Source organism: Sturnus vulgaris, chromosome 8 (assembly GCF_052056855.1).
Source record: "Sturnus vulgaris isolate bStuVul1 chromosome 8, bStuVul1.hap1, whole genome shotgun sequence".
NCBI lineage: Eukaryota > Metazoa > Chordata > Aves > Passeriformes > Sturnidae > Sturnus > Sturnus vulgaris.
The window spans coordinates 31145809-31164393 of NC_142250.1; the positions used below are offsets into that span (position 1 = coordinate 31145809).

Consider the following 18585-nt stretch of genomic DNA (forward strand, 5'->3'; position numbering starts at 1 on the left):
CAGCTTTTCCTAAAAATACAAGGCTTAACTAAAACCCATTCAGAAATACATTGTCAATTTAAAAACACAAAATAAATGGTTGGGATAAATTTCTCCCAGAAGATTTTGCTATTGTAATGCCTTTTGCTATAGTAATCCATTTTTAGATGCCTGACTCAGAACTGAATCCAGAGCCATGTGTGGAGCAGAGCCAACAGGGAATACTGAAAAGGGATGTCTTCAAAAGTACCTCAAACACGGCTGAAAGCTGATTCTGTCAAATCAGGATTTACATCTTAAAATGATCTCCTGGAGTTGTGCTTATGCTTCTGCTCTCAAAAACCAGAGAGAGGGCTGCTACATTTCTGCTTTGTGCAGTAGTCCAGTGCCTCAGACAGTTACTGGAAAGAAGAGATGGGTGTTCCTGGCCATCAGCCAGCAGTGAGAGAATAATTTCTGTGACCTGAATGGGAGGCTGTAGGCTGCTCTTGTCATTTTCTGCCGTAACTGTGAGTCTGCTATTGCAGAGAAAAGGGTTCTTGAACTCAACAAATTTGGTGGAGAAATGACCTGTGACCTCATCTGCTGTCCTGGGGATGGGGATGGCTTTTATAATCTCTGCACTGAGTGATGTCCAAGCCTTTAATCCAGTTATACTGAAGTAATGTGTAGTTCATGAATTGCCCTTCAACTCAGAATCAAAAACTTTTTCTCTCTCTAGATATATAATAAAAACAGGTTACAAAACTGTACTTTGACCAGGTCTAATTAATCCTGATTTATTTCATTGTTCCACAGGAAACTGCAACAGAAGAATGTTTACTTTTGTTTTCCTGCATGTACTTCTGTAAGAGATAAACATTAACTCTGTTTAGACTGCAGTAAATTCTGAATTGTGAAAGATTTTTTCGTGTAGGAACAGGAATTTATTTGGTTTTGGACTTAGGTATCAGTAAGGTAACAGTTGTTTGCTTTTTGGTTTTTGTTGTTGTTTGGGCTTTTGTGTGTGTGTGTGTGTTTTATGGGGGTTTTTGGAGGGGAAGGGAAGAAGGGTAGAGGAACAGGCACCAGAGTTATCTCAGTTCTACACATCTTCAGTCAGATTGACCCTTTTGGATGTGGAGCTAGTCTTCCAGTGGTTAATACTTTTCACCTGTTTTTATGATCTGTTTAAAATCATGCCTTGAGCTGTGATAAATTTAAGAGCCACTTAAAGTTGTCTTGCCTTCATCCATTAAGAGTCACAGAGTCTTCAGCTTTTATTGGTACTTAGAGATTTTGATTTAATAGTCTTTTAAAAGTTGTTCAGTAAAGCAAATAGAGTTCTTGACACTTCAAAGCATATTTCCAGACCACAGTTTGTTCTGGAGCTCTTCTCTGTATGCGCTGCAGTTCTCCATTTTCTATCTCCTTTGTGTGGGCCAGTACTGGTACCAAGGATGAAATCTGAGAGTTGCTCATAAACTGGTGTGATTTTGTTAAGGTTCTTGGTAAGGTTCTGGTAAAAAATTATCATAATTTTACCAATAAAATTTTGTATAAAAGCATCCCTGAACTTGTCTGCTACTGTTTCCCAGTTTCCCCTTAATGCATTCTGTGTTTAGGTAGGACCTTGCTTTCAGCTGTATTGTGATGTATACATCTTCCTTAACATTGTCTTGTACATGGTGTCCATCAATGGTAAATAACAATTTCATACAGATCAATGTTATTTATAATCTGAAAGCTTTCTTAGAAAGACTTTATTCCCATGTAATGATTAAAGTAATGGGTTGTATGTGCTCAAGTATCAATTGTTATAGGATGACAATAGAAATAGTAGCTGTTACTTCATCACAAATATGATTTGTTATAATCTGCCTGTATTTTGATGTATACTCCTACTTGGATCAATCAATTCTGGTGCTGAACTGAAAGTAAGATCCACTCATAGGTATTCGGTCATGTGCCTTGCAACCTTGAAATATGACCTTTTTTTGTTAAAATTGCAAATCTTTTATAGTTCTAATTTTGTAACAGTTTAACTAATGAAGTGTGAACATATTTCTTTGCAGAAAATTTCTTCAAAACAATTTCAAAACTGAAGCATTAAGTAGTTTTTACTAAGTTCCAAACATACTGAGGGGGTGGGGAGTACATTTTAAATCTATTAAACTATTATCTTGATTTACTGAATATAGATAATTTTCTTTCAACCTCTTTTGTGTGTTTATAATAAATTTATAAACTCTTAACTGAGCCTCCTGCTAGAAGGAAAATGTCAAATACCATATTTCCCTCTGCCTTTCAGCTATCAAACTCTTGCTGACAGGTGGGAATAACCATTTGATTCATGTCAGCACAGATTTGTGAGGTGTTAGCTTGGGTAATGATACTAAATTAAATCTCTGATTACCTCCTCATTTATGTCACTGTAGCTGTGAATCCAGAAAATCCATTTAATGTTCTTGGAGTGGGAAATATCAGACTTATAGAAGAGTTCTGAGTTAAAGTAAAATGACACATTATTAGTGTGACTTGAAGCTAGAGTTAAAATACTTCCTCACTTAAGAAGGGGTTTTGAGTGATATCTAATAAACAGTGGTGCTGCTGTAGTGCTGGTTATGTGCTGTTCAATTTTTAACTAGGTTAGTCAACATCTGTGTTCAGCCTGCAGCATCTTCCCAGTGGAAACTCAGTCTGTAGCTCTAGGACAGGCTTAGTCCGTGGATTACTTTTTGCTAACAGAAATGATTTATGGAAGCTCCCATAAGGAGAAAAGTCAGGAGGCAAAGCACAGACAGCTTTTCATGCTGTAAGAGAGAAGATAGGAAGTAAGAGTCTGACCTATTTTTGAGATGGCATTTCAAAGCTTTTGCTGTTGGACTTTTTATTTTATTAAAATAATTTATGTTACTAAAGGAAAGCTGAAAGGGCTTTCTAAATATTTCAGTTTATTGCTGCTTGTTTGCAAGTGTGGTTGATCTTCCTTGAAGTCACAGATTACAGGAGAGTGTTAATACAATGGTTATTGTGAAATGTAAAGTGATCTGCCTTGACTAACAAGCACGCTGAGCACTGATGTGAGCTACCTGCAGCAAGGGCATGAAACTGGGAGGAACCTTTACACTCAGCAGTGTTTGACAGCTGTGAGTACAAGGTGCTGGGCTCTGTCAGATATCTATTGCAGGGGTGCTGCAACATTGATTTGTTTCAATGCCTTGTTTGCAAAGTAAAGAAAAAAAGGCTGATAGCGTATTGATTTGCAGGAATGTGTATTTACAGTGGTAGATGTGGACTGACATGGTTCCTGGATGTAAAGCTTTATGCAGATTAATAAACTCTTATATTATTATGCCATCTCACTTTTTCATTGTAGTGTAACTACACGTTTTCACTCAGGCATCGTAACTGAAGTTCAGTGACTGTTGAAAATCTGGAAGGAGAAGGTCTTTTCATAAGAATATTAAATTGTTTCTAGCTGTCTGTGTCTTCAGAGCCTTTAAGAAATTGATGTTTTGCATAATTTTTCAAAGGCTTCAAATAGGCTGCTTTTTGCTTAACTTTCCTGGTTCCCAGTTGCCATCAAATACCCTAGAAGACTTCAGAGAGAGGATGGGGAAAGCACAGGATGTGCTAAACCCATCCTGTGGCCCAAACTAGAGGACTTCTGTGTCCTTTCAGTCTGCTCTCAACCTTCTCTGCATTTTCTCCTTCAGCATCTGGACATCAAACTGTCCAGATGTGCTGAAGTGTATTAAGTACTTCCACAGAGTGTTTGGCTGAGTCAGCCAGAAGCAACAGAGGGCACTGCATCCATCCCAGTGTTATTAAAAGCACAGACTCAAGTCAAATACTGCAGCAGTAGGCAGGCATTTGTAATGGAGCATGCTGCCAGTGGGAGGAATAGGGGTGTCTGGATGGTGAATAAAATTGCTAAATATTTTCCAAGTAGTCAATGGCAAAATTGAGTTACAGTCTGCTTTAAATTATTTACAGAAGAATTTAAATTTGCAAACTTATTACAGCAAGCTGCTGCTTTTAACAACACTCAAGTTCTTGAAAATTCAATGCTAAAATGAGTTATTACAAGTGAGTTAGCTGTCTGAAATTAAATTAGGTGATAAACAATCCATTTCTCTGCGGTAAATTGGCATTCATGACAACTAGTTCTAGTATGCACCTGAACCCATTATTCTTGGCACTTCATAAAGTTGCAATTGATAGCAATTTGTATTGACAGGCTCTTATTGAATATAATTCTCAACAGAAACTAGCTAATCAATTAATTAATCCTAGTGTTACTCAAGTTTGTTTTTATGTTGCTCCATCATTCAGAAAATTAACTGTTAACATTGTTTACAATTAATATAACTTAAACACTTTAGTTTTCATTGGCTGAATTACCAAGCTTAGACTAATTAAGTAAGCATTAAAGCTTTCTGAATTACTAGCAAAACTGAAAATTATGCATGCTAAATTGAAAAACACACAACAAAAACTGATTCTATAACACGTATCATTATGCAGGATTTCGAAACAGAATGTTTAGTCTTGCATTTCTTCTCGAAAGCTGCTTGGCTGCATGTGAAAAGTCCTAGCCTCTTCTGAAGAGACTTGAGGGAGTAATCATCAGCAATATTATGATGAAAAGCACCATCAAATTATGTTCTTCTAAGGCTATCTAATAACTATACTCATCTTCCCTCACATTTAAATAAGGCTTTCTTTGAATTCAATATTGCAAAGGAGCAAATCCACCCCAGTGCCAGATCATTATGGGCAGATGCTCTCGGAATGTGACTGCAGTGACTGTGCAGAGAATGCCAGGATCCATCAGCTTGGAGCACCCTTGGAGCCAGAGGGGCTTCCCTGGAGAGCGAGGGTCTGCTCGCCTGCCTCTGACTGCAGCCACAGAGCCCACATCAACTATTTGGATTTGTGTTGACAGAAAGTTAATTACATAACATCAAACCCTTAAATTCCATTAGATGGACTCTTGTCTTATTAAACATGGTCCTGGCCTAGAGCTCTTCTTTGCTTATGTAAACTCAGCATTCCTCTTGCAAATTAGGAGAATGGCCCTGACCACCTTTATATGAATAAAAGCTTTTCTTTCATGGAAAGTAAAACTTGGTGCTTCTGAGAGAGCTCTAGGTTTAAAACTTAATATTAGTCTTGTCTAGGTGGCAATCAGGAGGGCTATATATCTTATTTAGATCCATTAGTAGCATTTGTGTATGGTTCTGTTTACCTCTGGTTTTCTTCAGCAGTTTCTACTGAGTGTCCTGGTTTTGAAAGCTTTTTCAAATATTCTAATGATGTATGATGTGTGGTGGGTACCTCTTTACTTGGTCACCGAGTAACTGAATACAGTACAAGAATTTTAACAGTGAAATAAGATCATTTTCATCTTATGAGTCATGGTTTCAGGGAGGTGGAAGGCACACAGAGGTCATCCAAATGCCTGCTTGCTTCTTGTGGAACTGGCTGGAGGAGAAGCTGGAAGGAAACCTGGGCTTTGTATTTGAGCAAGAGGTGCTGTGGTAGTTGAGCTGCCTCAGAAGGAATACCCCAAATATCTTTTTCTTTGTTGCTTCCTTACCTTAGAAACATCAGGGATTGTCTCAAAATCACTCCCATTGTCTCCTAATTACTGTCTACTATTGAGCCTGAGAGATGGACACATCTCACTGATATACTAATATACTATTAGGTAGAGGATTTTTATTTTTTCCAGTAGATAATTTAATCTAAATCAGAATCTGACCTGTGGGGATGAAGGAAGCCTAACGTGAAATGCTACAAAATTCCTGGTGCATACTTTTTTCAGACCTCTTCTAACACAGGAGGGCTAGGATGTGATAAATCAGATACCAATAAATTAGATACCAAAGAACTTGATTGGGATACTCAATTTTACTATAATAGCCTAATCTAAAATACTCAGTCATTTTCAGCTCTTCTATACTCTTTCAAAATTGCTCCTAACAAGGACAATCTCTAAAAATGGGGCATTTGAGGCAAGTTAATGGCACTATAGCTACTCAGGATAACCATCACCTAAGAGTAGCATTCGCTGCCTAAGCACAAGCCTGGATACAGTGAATGGTACCAAAGGTGTTCTCTATCAACTTGGGGAAACTTGAAAAGAAAGAGGTATTTACCATTTGAGGAGATGTGCAGTTAGACAAAACCACAGGTTTAAAATAACCCACACCTTCAATGTAGAAATAAATGCAAAGTGAAAGAGAGGTTAACTTAGTTTTCAAGTTCCCTTTTGCTTAGATTTTGCATCAACTTAGACTCCAGGAATTGGGACTTACCTTATTCTGACTTAATTTCACTTTCGACATCAATTCTTTGATATTTTTATCAATGCTTATTCCACTTAGTTTGTTCAAAGACAATCTCAGTACACTGATTCCCTCACCTGCTCTCAAAAATTTTCATGCAATTAAATGTTTGCCTTTAAGTTACCAAATGTGATGGTATAGTGCTCTATTGAAATACATATCCTGCCTAACTTAACTTGCTGTGGAAGTTTGACTTGCCATATTGATAAATTAGATCTAAGTTCTCAGCGTGACCATCAGCAATTGGTAATCATGTGAAAAGTTAGAATAACATGAGGAAAGGAGACAGATTCAGGCTTTTTAGTATGTCAAGGGAAATGGAAGTGCTGAAAATAAGATTTCTCTACTAAACCGGAATGAAAAATGAAAATATTTTTAATTCAGTCCATTTCAGTTCTTTGTCAACAATATAGTCACTTCAATATTTAACTGAATCTGCTGTTCCTTTTGGAAGGGAGGAGGAATGTATCTGAGTGTGGATAGATGGGGTTAAACTGGCTGGGGTTTTGCTGGGGTTTTTGAAGAACATCCCCCTCGCCCCTGCCAAGACCCCAGACTGTCTAGCCTGAACTTGAGAAATCAAATGCTGTCAACTTCTGTTGCTCTTCCAGTAGATCACCTAACCCAACTCCAGCCTGCCAAGGAGAAGGCACATCCCTGAGATGTTCTTTGGCACAGTTTTGCCCATCTTTACCTGCTGCCAGGTCTCAATTCCGCTTTGGGAGAGGAAGCAGCAGTGTTGGAATATCTTTGCAAGTCTCTTTCATCCTGGCAAAGAGACACAGTTGACTCCATTAGTGATAAACATTAGAACACTGTGTGCCTTTTACTTCAGAAGCTTTTGGCCTTCAAGGTTGCATATTTATTTCTAATCAATTAAGAAAAAATGAAAGAATCAGGAAAAGCCATATATATTGCATGCAGAGATGATATCATAAGTTATTATGTCTTTTATTTACTAGTGTATTTAATGTACATGTACAAAGACACAAAGCTTGCTACCATTTATCATTCCTGCCAAATTAGTCTGCAAATAAAGCAACTGGGGGAAAGCAACTTGATGGACAGGGAAGAATCCAGCTAAAAGTGACTCCTCTTGGGGAAAAAAAATATTTACTGCTAACAAATATTTTTTTTTGGTTCTTTTTCTTAATTGTGGCTCATGTTTTGTGCCACAGCATCACAAATGGCAAATCTACCTCCTGAAATGTTGGCACTGGGAGCAATCAGACTGGTGACTGGGAGAAGGTATGGAGTGAAAATAACATTGAGAGCAGTATATTATCTTAATGAAAGCACATGCAGTCATAAGGAAAGTTAGGTCTTCTGCTTTGAATTAAATTAGTGCTTGCAAGGTTACTGACCCCCTACTGAGTGAAAATGTTCTGCCTTCTGTGTGATGTCCCCATTCCTGAGCAGACCTGCTGCTTCAGGATGAAAGGATAGGTGGGTACCTTAAGGTTTTCAGCATCTTCCTTACTTCTATCACCTTGTTTTATTTCATGTTCTTGTACTTAAGCCAGACCAGAATCTGACTCCAAATTTTCACCTGATTTAAATGAAAAATGGTTTCCTCCCACCCCAAGAGTGCTATATAAGCACAAACGTTTTCAAGCAATAACATTCTCAAAGTATAGAACTACTTTCTTCTTCCTTTATGTTATCTGACCTTTCATTGGCATGCCAGTTTAATTAATGGTGCATAATTGCATCCCACTGCTGACAAAAAGCTGCAATGTTGTTTGCTTTTGTTAGTCAGGGCCAATTATCTGTAAAGTCACCCTTTTGAATTTTCTACAATCAATCATCACCAGTGTATGTAAAAAAAAAAAAAGCTATTTCATCAAAAGATGGATTTCTCTCACCCCACAGTTGTGTACATAAAATACAGCAGTGTCCTTTCTGTCATCTTCTTTTTACCTCAAGTAAGTGATGATTGACAAAGACTCACTGGAGTAGGTAGGGTACGAGCCTTCCTAGAGAAACTGTTCTCTCTAAATTAGAAATCTGAAACTACCACTACGTGAGTTTCTTCTTTTAATTAAGGTATTTCTCATTGGGAAAAAAATGTGTTGTGTTGCTACAAGAACTTGAAGTTTAGAAGGGACTCCCTGCAAGTCCCAGCTTCTCTCTTGGCCACAGAACTGCTGTGATTTTTTGTCCCTCTCTGCATAAACTGACACTCAGTTTTGATAGAAACCTAAATTTCTTCTGGATGTCAGGATTTGACTTTAAAATACTACACCTCAAGCCTTTCTATTAAAGAAACAATGAGCACTTTCTAGTATAAAAAGCTTGATGCAAGATAAGGAAAAAGTATTCCTTCTAACACATAGTTTACTTGTAAAATCTTATTCTTAACAGATCATTTTGACTTACTGACCTGGTTTAATTTACATTCAAAGTTAAAAAACCGCAGAATTTTATTTGTGTGTATGTAATTGTGACTATAATATTGCTGAGATCGTTATTAGCTGTACAACTATATAAGATTTGACAGTTTTTTCCCTTTAAAAAGAGCATTTCTCTTTATTCGTTTCAATGTTATATGTTTAAAGATAAAGAGCTGAGAAGAAAAGGCTACAGATAAAGAAAAACTTGGACTTTAGAAAAGTTGAGCATTGTTAGAAGTGGAGGATGTGTTAGAAATGGTCATTTAAAAATAAGACTGTATCTGTATTTTGTGCAGGGCAAAATATAGAATGCCTTAAAGTACAGCTGCAGAAATGTTAGATCTTAATGAAAGTGTTGGAAAGAACAGTCGCTGTCAGTCAGTCTGTGACCTGCTCAGATTCTAAGCAGAGCAGTGATCACAATTGATCATCCGTCCTTGAAATGAATACAGTAAATTCAGGAGTGGGAAGTGATCTAGTGAGGGAATGTGATACTTTTGTTCTTCTCAAATAAAAGTAAGCAATATAATCTGACTGCAAGTAAGATCTATACCCCTCAGCAGAAGAACACATCAAAGCTTTTTATGGCTAGTACAGTTAATTGGACTATTCTAAAAATCTGTATATCAATCAACAGGCAAGTCTGTCCTTTAGCAATATAATAAGTGGTGAGAAGCATAAGTTTGGGTATTTGATCCTCTGTAAAACATTTGTAGGCTCCTTAACTACTGAAGAAAAACCTTAATGGAAGTTCATTTAAGCAGCAGAGCATTGGAGTGTTTAAATTACTCATCACATGGGAGCAGTAAGAGAACTCCCATTATCAGCCTGCTTGCAAAACTGCTTGCATGCTTTCCTTCATTTCCTCTTCCTACACCTTTCTAGCACTTGGGTGGATGTTGCATGTGCACTTGTGAGCCATGGGGTGAGGGCAGAAGGGTGTCTGGCAGTTCAGTAACACAAACTGTGCAGAAAAGGTTGCTCTGTGGTGCTGTGACATCTCGTGAAAGAGTTATCAAAGCCTCTGCTGCTCTTAACCAAATATGACAATAGGCAAATGTCCCAATGCTGAAAACACTGGAGTCAAAGCAGGGCCTCAGAGCAGGTCAATTATTTCAATTATGTAGAATTCATGATGAAAAACAGCAGCAGCCTTCAGGAAATATGCAAGAGTCTGGCGACTGCTTGATCAGTTATGACAGTCACTGCCAAATATCACATCCCATCAGGGTTTTGCAAAGGGAAAGCTTGGAACAGGTGGAATATTTTAGTTCCCTCTGCTCCATCACAGCACAGTTCTCAGGAGATCCAACAGGCCAATTGCTTAAGTATGACATCAGTGGCAAATATCACATGGCAATAAGGAATCACGGGTAGGCAGAGGGGGAGTGCATGGAGCAGATGGATTGCTTCAATTATTTGGGCCCCTTGATGAATAAGAACTTCAACTGCCATCAGCAGATCCCAGGGCAGGCATGTAATAACTGCACTGCTATGACATAACTTTAAAATCTGGTGTGGTTTAAGTATTTCAACAGCTGTAAAGCTCAGATTTGTCTTAGCATTGGCTTGACCCACAGCCACCTCCAGTGCTGAGGGGGGAACACTGAGAAAATTGTTTGTGAGTGCTTCCAAGTGCTTCATGGTATTTCACAGCTTATTTTCACACTGACCCAGCACCAAGCTTGTTGTTGGCACCTTCTGATTTTATTGTTTTTCAGGAGTCAGCTGGGAAAAACTAAGGACTATTTAATGTCAGTGCCAGGACAGAAACCAACAGCTTAGATCTGGTTATGAATAAATCTAGGAATGCCTCAGCATGCAAAAAATTATCCTTACTTGTATGTTATACTAGGTCCAAGATCTGATAGGCCTGAAATTTGTTGTGAAAAAATTATTTAAGAGCACACTCTCAATTTGCCTTCAGCCTTCCTTCAGCCTGTTGCTAACACAGTCTGCTTTAATTTCTCTTTTAAAGTTTATTTTGATGTTAAAACAAGCTTATGATTTTTGGTTTTACAAGACGATAGATGGTACCTTGCATCACTATCCCCTTTCAGCTAAAAGTTTTTTATTGACTCCGGTGCACAGAAATCTAATTTACACATTAAAAGCTAAAGAACAAAGGACACTAAAGAATTAATAAACTTTAAACAAAGGGAGTTGTTTTTGCAAACCAAATCCCATTTGATTCAGATTCAAAGTCTGATATCTGTTTTGGTTGTGCCTTGAAGGCAGAATAGATAGTCAATAGGAAGCTTCTGTTTGAGATAATATGACTTGTTAACATCTTTCAAAAAGTTAATGTTACAAAAGATTTGATTTCTAAACCCTTCAGTGCCTTTAAATGCACCTCAACACCTTTTTCCTCTCCATCATCTTGCTTTAACATAATGAGGGGTATTGATTACATTCCATCCAAAGAAAAAGTAATCATCATAAATCTCCTTTATCTGACCTCTCTGCTTCCCATTGCAGGGGAAACAGCTTCAAATTTGAGATCAAGAAATTACTTTTGATAGGAACAAATATCACAAACTGCTACAGAAATCTGTGTTTTTTCTCAATTTCCTACTGGTTTGAAATCTGCAAATTACCAAATACTTGTCACTGCTGGTCATTCCCATCCAAAATTGTCTAGAAGTCACTGAGATAACCTTCCTGCCTGCTTTTACACCTTTAATGTAATGAGTGGCATTTTAATGACATTCAAGTTGTCACTGCTTGAGATCAGCTTTCCTTTTTTTTCTTCCCTTCTTTTCGTATTCTGACTAAACAGTGTTAACCCAGAATAATTCAAAATCAAGTATAGGTTTAAGCTTTTACACAGTCTGCTCTTCTATTCAGACCAGGTTTGTGTCTGCCCCTGTGAGTCATAGTAACACAGCTGCCTTGAAAACTGAAGACTTTAAAATATTAGGGTTAATTTATACTTTTTCTCACTTGTGATTCACTTAGTTAAGACAGGAGCATGTTTCATGCATTTCTTGCAACCACTGAAACTTGGAAATTGCTTTGGAGTGACTTTTTTTTATGGAAGTCCTTCAGAAGCTACAGATAGAGTAGTGATAAAATTAATTATTCCAAGTCTTGTAAAAAATAGTGAAAACTGACAGCACTTCAGCTTTTAAGGAGAAGGTTTTGTGGTGTTTTGGTTTGGTATTTTTTATTTTTTCAAAAATATGCTGAAAATTGACTCTCCTCTAGTTAGGTCTTTCCATGCTGTTAGAACAAGGCAAAACTGACCCTTTATTCTAGAAATAGTTTGTGACCAAATCTGGCAGGGTGGTGCAATAGCAGAAGCTTGGTAACATCCAAAAAAGAAGAAATAAAACTGAAGTTACAATAGCTTTAGGTGAAAGAGGGATAGGAAGATAAGTAAAGAATGAAAAATAATAAAGCAAAGAACTGGAGGTGACTGTAGGGAATTAGGCTGAAAAGGGCCAGGAGATCCTGAATGAGCAGAGAGACTCTGGACACCAAAACAGAGTTGAGTGATGCAGAGAAGAAGGCCAAGACTAAAGTCTTAAAGGGTCTCATGGAATTGAAAAGAAGAGTAGGAGGGAGAGGCTACCCGAAGAGAGAAACAACTTAAAATATTTGGACAGGAGGAAGAAAGAAAGAGGTGAATAAATGACTCTGGGAAAATATTTTTTAAAAAGGACAGAAAGGATGAGAAAACTTTGTGTCTATACACACACACACACACACACACACATATATATATATATATATATAAGAAAATAATTTGGAGGAAATGTAAGTGAGCTAGATGATGTAGAATAACAATGGACAGGTTAAAAAATGGTATTCATTTGAAACCAAGATTAGCTGACACCTTTTTTTATTTTAGACAATCACAAGTTACAATTGCAGTGGTTTTTGCTTTGTGTTCTATGGCATTATCATACCCCATTAAAAAACTGTCTTGTTGCCTCCCAGAGGAAACTTTGTTTCTCCCTACTCCAGTAAAGCAATTTAAGTGGATACAGAACCTCCTCATGTTCTCCAGTTTTATATTCAAAGTACTTTGTACTTGTGTAATATACTGATAGGATCTTACATCACAGTTCCTATCCCCTTAGAAATATTGTCCCAAGAAATCTAATGGGTAGTCTTTTTAAACAGCTGTCAGCAGAGGGGAAAAATATTGTGTTTATATGTGTGGTTTTCCAGAAAGCCTATTTCACCTTGAAAACCTTTAGCTAGAGAGTTGACCAAAACTAAACCTCCAAAAACCATAGAAAAATGTTTCAGTGTGCTGTGGTTTTAATTGAAATATGTCTGCATCCATTTTTCACCTTCAGCACAATGCTCTCATATAGTGGTCCTAGAGATAAAGCCATTGAAGACTGTATTTGAAGGAATGAAGATAGTTTTTATTGGTGTTCTTTTAGGATCGGCCACAAGGACTGAATAATGCTCCCAAAGAAATACGTTTGGATGAAGATGACTGAACATGCAGATCCAAAGGCCTTTTAGGATATGGTGAACCTTTGGCCTTGGATGAAGAATGTTCTTGGATGAAAGAACTCCAGCTGAAAGACTTTGTCTTTGCCTTTTGCCTTGCAAAGATATGAAAGACAGAAAGGAAGCAAAGATTTGCAGCTGAATTCTTGCAGGGTGCAGTTAAGTGGCTGACACTGGCGTGCAGCCAGCCTGCCTCAGTACTATGGAATGTCACATGCTTGTACCCCTTACCAGTATCCTGGGACTCCCCAAAAGCCTCACACACATTTTTATATTTTTCTGCTTTTTATTTGCGATTTATATTAGCAAATTTTAATTACATAGTTTCTGCAATGCTGTTAGCCCCTCTGGGGTTTCTGTATTTCATGTGTAGCTCTAAAAATGCAGAAAATACTTAATTATGCTTGGTTCATCAGATTATACCATGCTTGTACCTGCAACTGAACAGGCAGTTAACTAATAATCTTAGCTTTTCTTCATGGCTAATGACTTGCTTAAGTTTAAAATGGCAAGAGTTCAGTACCTGAGTCAATGAGCTGACATTCACAATGTGGCCAGCCACGGCTGCCTGGGCATTCAAACAGATTTCTTCCTTGAACCTCTGTGTTAAGTCAATAGGAGGATATCTTTGTACATTTCCTGACTAAATATTCAATACTTGAAACTTGACTGTACATTTAATTATTTCACCTCTTGAAGTGTCCTTATTTTCACTTTACAATAAATTGCAGCTCTGTTAGACCAGTTATGTTTAATATCTTAGAATGACTTGAACCACAGTGTTTGCTGAGGTTGACCTTCAAAGTCTGTATAAAGACACATTGCCTAACCACGTTGGTTACCTAAGTAATTCTGCTAATGTGTAAAAAAACTGTTACTGCATACAGAGAAATACTGTACCAAAGTTAAAGGGCTCACTTTGCCTTTGTCTCTCCTTGAATCAATCCACGTGGAGAGATGTTTAGTGATTTTCACTGTCCTGGCTAGTTATGTAATTCTCCTGTTGTCATACCAAACCCAACATCACAGTACCTTTCATGCCATCTGGGCTTGCTTAGTAGGTCTGCAAGAATTTACAGTATCTTTGTTCTAAATGTGGCCCCAGGCCCATGTAGTCGCCACAATTCTCAAAGGACAGACCAGAACAGGAACATTTTTATCAAAAAGTGCATCCTCCTCCAGGGTAGCTTAGTCTAGACTTCCCAGATAAGGACATATTAATTCTCCTAAATATGCTCTGCCAGTTAGAGTTTTTCTTTCCTTCCTAGCTGGTCTAGCTTTACAAATGCAATTCTTGAAGCTGTTTTTAGCCAAGGAGATTTTCCATATAATGATATGGACAACTGTCTCTTGACAACCCTTAGCTTTTTACCCGAAGAACTGGGAGACAGCAGCCTGTCTTCAACTGGTGGTTTTGCTTGCTTTTCTCCTTGTGTCTCCCTGTGTCTCTTCCTCTCCCCCTCTAATCTGGCCTTAATTGTTCATACAGATTGTGCATGGCTACTGGAAATGTCACTTGCTTCAGGTTCTCTTTGCTGAGGTTTATATGTGTGTGTATTTGTGTGTGCAAATTGTTAACATAAGCTGCTACCAACTTGTAAAAATGCATTGAGGCATTCCAGTGAATGTGTGTATACATAAAGAAAGCTAGAATGTGAGCTGTCTGGGTGCTGGACAGTTAAACTGCATTGTTTATTAATGTACTGATGCTGTTTTGTTACTGACCAAATAAAAGAAATCCTTACCAATGCTTTGCTACTGAGCAGTGTGTGTGGCAAAGAGGACTGGGGTATTTCTCAAATAGAAGAGAAAATACCTGAAGATATGTCTGGTTTGAACAAAGCAATGTGTTTTTATAGTGATCATGCCCAAAACCAAGTTACTTGTGAATTAACTTGAAGTGTCAGTGTGTACTTTACTTCTCTCCATTGGCCACCATTAAAATTGTGCAGCATTTCTGATTTTAAAAATTTCATCCAGATAATGTTTGTGTGTGGCTCTGCAGCTTTTCCTAGATTGGGCTTCCTCTGTTTTTGGGCCAGCAGGGGAGTATTTGCTTTTTTTATAGCGATATTTTCCATGTGGTTGTAATGAACACTTGGCTGAAGATACCAAAGCAGCGAAGTTTGCTGGTCAGGTATGTGGCTTTCAGTCCAGCTTAGTGCTTTCATCCTCTGATGCTGCAGTTACCATGCTCTGTTAGAGATGTCTTGCTGGTCCCAGGTGAATAACATCGGGATTAGACCACAAAATGTTTCCTTTTTCAGGTGTTTCCCAGATATTCCTCATATCCACCTTTTTTCACCTTGTTTTATGCAGCAGTATTACTGTTGTGTTGGCAAAATGGTGTTGTGTGTTTGTCTCCTTGGTCACTTGTGTGGCTTCATCTCACTAGGACAGAAATTCTCATGCTTATTTACTACTACTCTACATAATTAAGAGTACTGTAAATCCTTTATATAATTCTGAAGGGACATTAGAAAGAGAATTCCTAGATAATCTTGCATGTGAGGATTTCCCCTTGTATTTCCCACTTGGTGGACATGCTTAGAAGTTCTTTACTTCCATCAGCCCTGATAGGTTCACATAGAAGAGACGTGGGAAAAAAGTCTCCTATTAGTTTTGGGTTTTTTGTTTGTGTTCGTTTTTTTGGGGGTTTTGTTTTGTTTGGTCGGTTTGGTTCTTTTGGGGGGAACGGGTACATAAAGAATCTCCCTTTTGGCTTCCTTTAAATCTGAACCTCTGTGCTTGACTCTTGGTTAGGCGATGATGCAAGATGAGACTTATCTTTTGTCCAAAAACATTGAGCCAACCTTAAACAAATTTATATGGGGGCTTTCTTTTTGCTCCTGTTTTCTTCTGTTTGCTTTTGTTTCTCAAAGAATAGTGTAAGGGGTGACATATCTACTCCACACAGAGTAGATGCTTGATATTGAAGATTCATTTATCATGAAGAAAAAACATAACAAGATCCTGAGGCTGAGCCTGAAAGTCAGAGAATTTGATCAGGAAAGATGATGCACATTTTCAGAAGCCAAAGTATTTTATTATTGGAATGCATCATTCAGGGAATATGATAGATTTTCCATTAGTGGAAGTCTTTGATCAAAACTGCATATCTTTCTAAAAGAGGAGCTGCCTCAAGAACAAGCAGCTGAGCCTGATGCAGAAATTACTGAATGAGGGAGATATGCCATTTTCTTTATGCAGGAAGAGTCAGATATGGGTGCCATAATACCATAAGTAGTAGTTATGGTATAAAAGTAAGATTAGACTTTTTCTACAGAGGTAGCACTTGGAAAAAATTACTAAAATAGAGCCTAAAGTAACTGCACCTCATGCTGCTCGCATCAGAGGGTGTGTATGACAAATGGTAAAGTTAATTTTAAGGGTAACCTTGTGTGCATATTATCTCAGTAATGTCTGATGAAGCAGACGGATGCCTTCGTGTAGGCAGAAGAAATTGGAAAAAAAATTGCAACAGCTTTTGTCTTCACAGGTCAGAACTATGTGTCCACAGGGTGATGTTACTGTGGAATTTCTTCTTTGGTGGCTGAAACAGTTACTCAGAAAGACCTGGGGACTCTAGGTCTTTTTCAGGCTGAAGGTTTAAGTGTCAGGAGAGGGACACAGCTATCATGACAATATCTGTGTTGTGAGTAGGACACAGTCCCTTGCTTGGTGCTGGGGCACTGTAATTGCCATGGTCAGAAGTGCAGCAGGAGAAAAAATCCTGGCAGACTGGAAATTAGGGCACCAACTTCTGCTGGCAAACAGAGATAAGAGATTTTGCTTCTGGAACTGTTTTTTAGGGGAGGTTTATTTTGGGTTTTTTGTTGGTTTTTCTTTTGTTTCAGTATTTGATGTGGAGGAAGTTGCTCCCCAGGCTTGGGCCATGCCTTTTCCAAAGTGACAGGCCTACAGCTGTGACACCCATGTTCCAAGAAAAGGCTAAATTGCTGGATTTCAGCTGGACATGTTCACTGGATTCCCACTAAGTAGAACTCTGCTATCACACGATGCCTGTTGCAGGATTTAGTCACAGCATCATCTCCACCACTGCTGGATTATAAACATGTTATAGCCCTGGAGCTTAATGCTGGACAGAACAACTCCCTTTGGAAATTATGGTTTTAAATTATCCAAATTACAGAATCGATCTTGCAAACTGAGATGCCTTGTGAATGTTGGTGTGCAGTCACAGCCTTCCCATTGTAGCATCTTATTCCTCCTCATAATTCTTGTTACTGGACTTCTCGTACTACAGAGCCTGCCTCATAAATTAGGCTACTTTCAAATAGTTGTGGTTTTTACAGGTATCTTCATATAATTTCCAGTTGTTTTCCACAATTTCAGAGATGATCCAGAGGTGTTTTTCTGCTCTGGGTATAATTCTTTTTCATTCCTGGAGGTATGTGATGGTCACTGATCTCCCAGATCTTACTTATCTTGCCTTTTTGTTTTCTCTTCTGTGTCTGACCTATTCAGAGACAATGGAAACTGGAAAAGTTTTGAAGTAATCAACCCTCTTGTCTTTCTGGAACATCAAGTCTTTTTAGGCCTCAGAGATGAAGTCTGTATGATATAGGCCTTTCCCTTAGCCCTCTCCCATGATTTTGACCTCATTTAATTATTGTTTTCGATCTTTTAAGCAGTGCTGTTACTTACCCTGCATCTCTTTAGCTTCACTTTTACAGCCTCAGTTTTTAGAGAAATCAGAGAAATTAACAGGTTATAACTTTGTTTGTAATTACCTCTTCTCCTACTAGATCTCTTTTCCTTCCTGGGGAAGTTGGAACCTGTTTTTACTGGGTGTATTTTTATTGTGGAAATCTGTTGCTGTAAATGTGATCACATTATGAACTTTTACTGATAAATGTCCAATACTCCTCCTACTGATAGAAGCAGCCATTCTGCTTTCATGAGCTGCTGTTGTTATGTGATGTGGGAGGAAGGGGAGAGAGGGAAAGAGCAAGAGGATCTGCAGGGGATCATTTTCCTTTGGGAGTTAGGGAAAGATTTTCCTTCATCACATTAACAGGTGTGTTTTGAGAGCCTGAGAGAGGCAATTTGCTCCTGGAGAGTTTCAGCAGGCAAAGCATGAACTGTGAAAGGCTCTTGACACCAGGACCAAACACAGCAGCTCTGCCAGTCTCGTTGTCCCTTTCTTCTGTTGTCCCACGTGTTCCTGGCATGTCACAGCCAGCTTTGAAGGCAAAGCCTTTTAGGATGTATAAGACCAGGCTGCAGTTCTGGAATTGGTCTGTAATTCTTCTCCTTTGTATGTTGAGCTTCGTAACAAGCCGTGCTCCCTCCTCATTATTGAAATGTCACATTTTGACACTTCTCCTTTGTATGAACTTTCCTATTCTGTTGCTCTTCAACAATGCTTCAAAAATCTTTAAGGT

General features: G+C 38.2%; 1 protein-coding gene across 3 annotated transcripts in view; it reads left to right on the plus strand.

The window, feature by feature from the left end:
• The window catches only part of ATRNL1 (attractin like 1), a 433903-nt gene that overhangs the window by 333968 nt on the left and 81350 nt on the right, over positions 1-18585 (plus strand). Inside the window, exon 28 of one of the 3 annotated variants that reach the window (XM_088169375.1) lies at positions 13105-14925. The exons of the other annotated variants lie outside the window; for them this stretch is intronic. Within the exon in view, the coding sequence (XP_088025501.1) occupies positions 13105-13164 (60 nt within the window). The 3' untranslated portion in view covers positions 13165-14925. Of the gene's footprint in view, positions 1-13104; positions 14926-18585 lie in introns of those variants that run through there. 3 annotated transcript variants of the gene reach the window in all.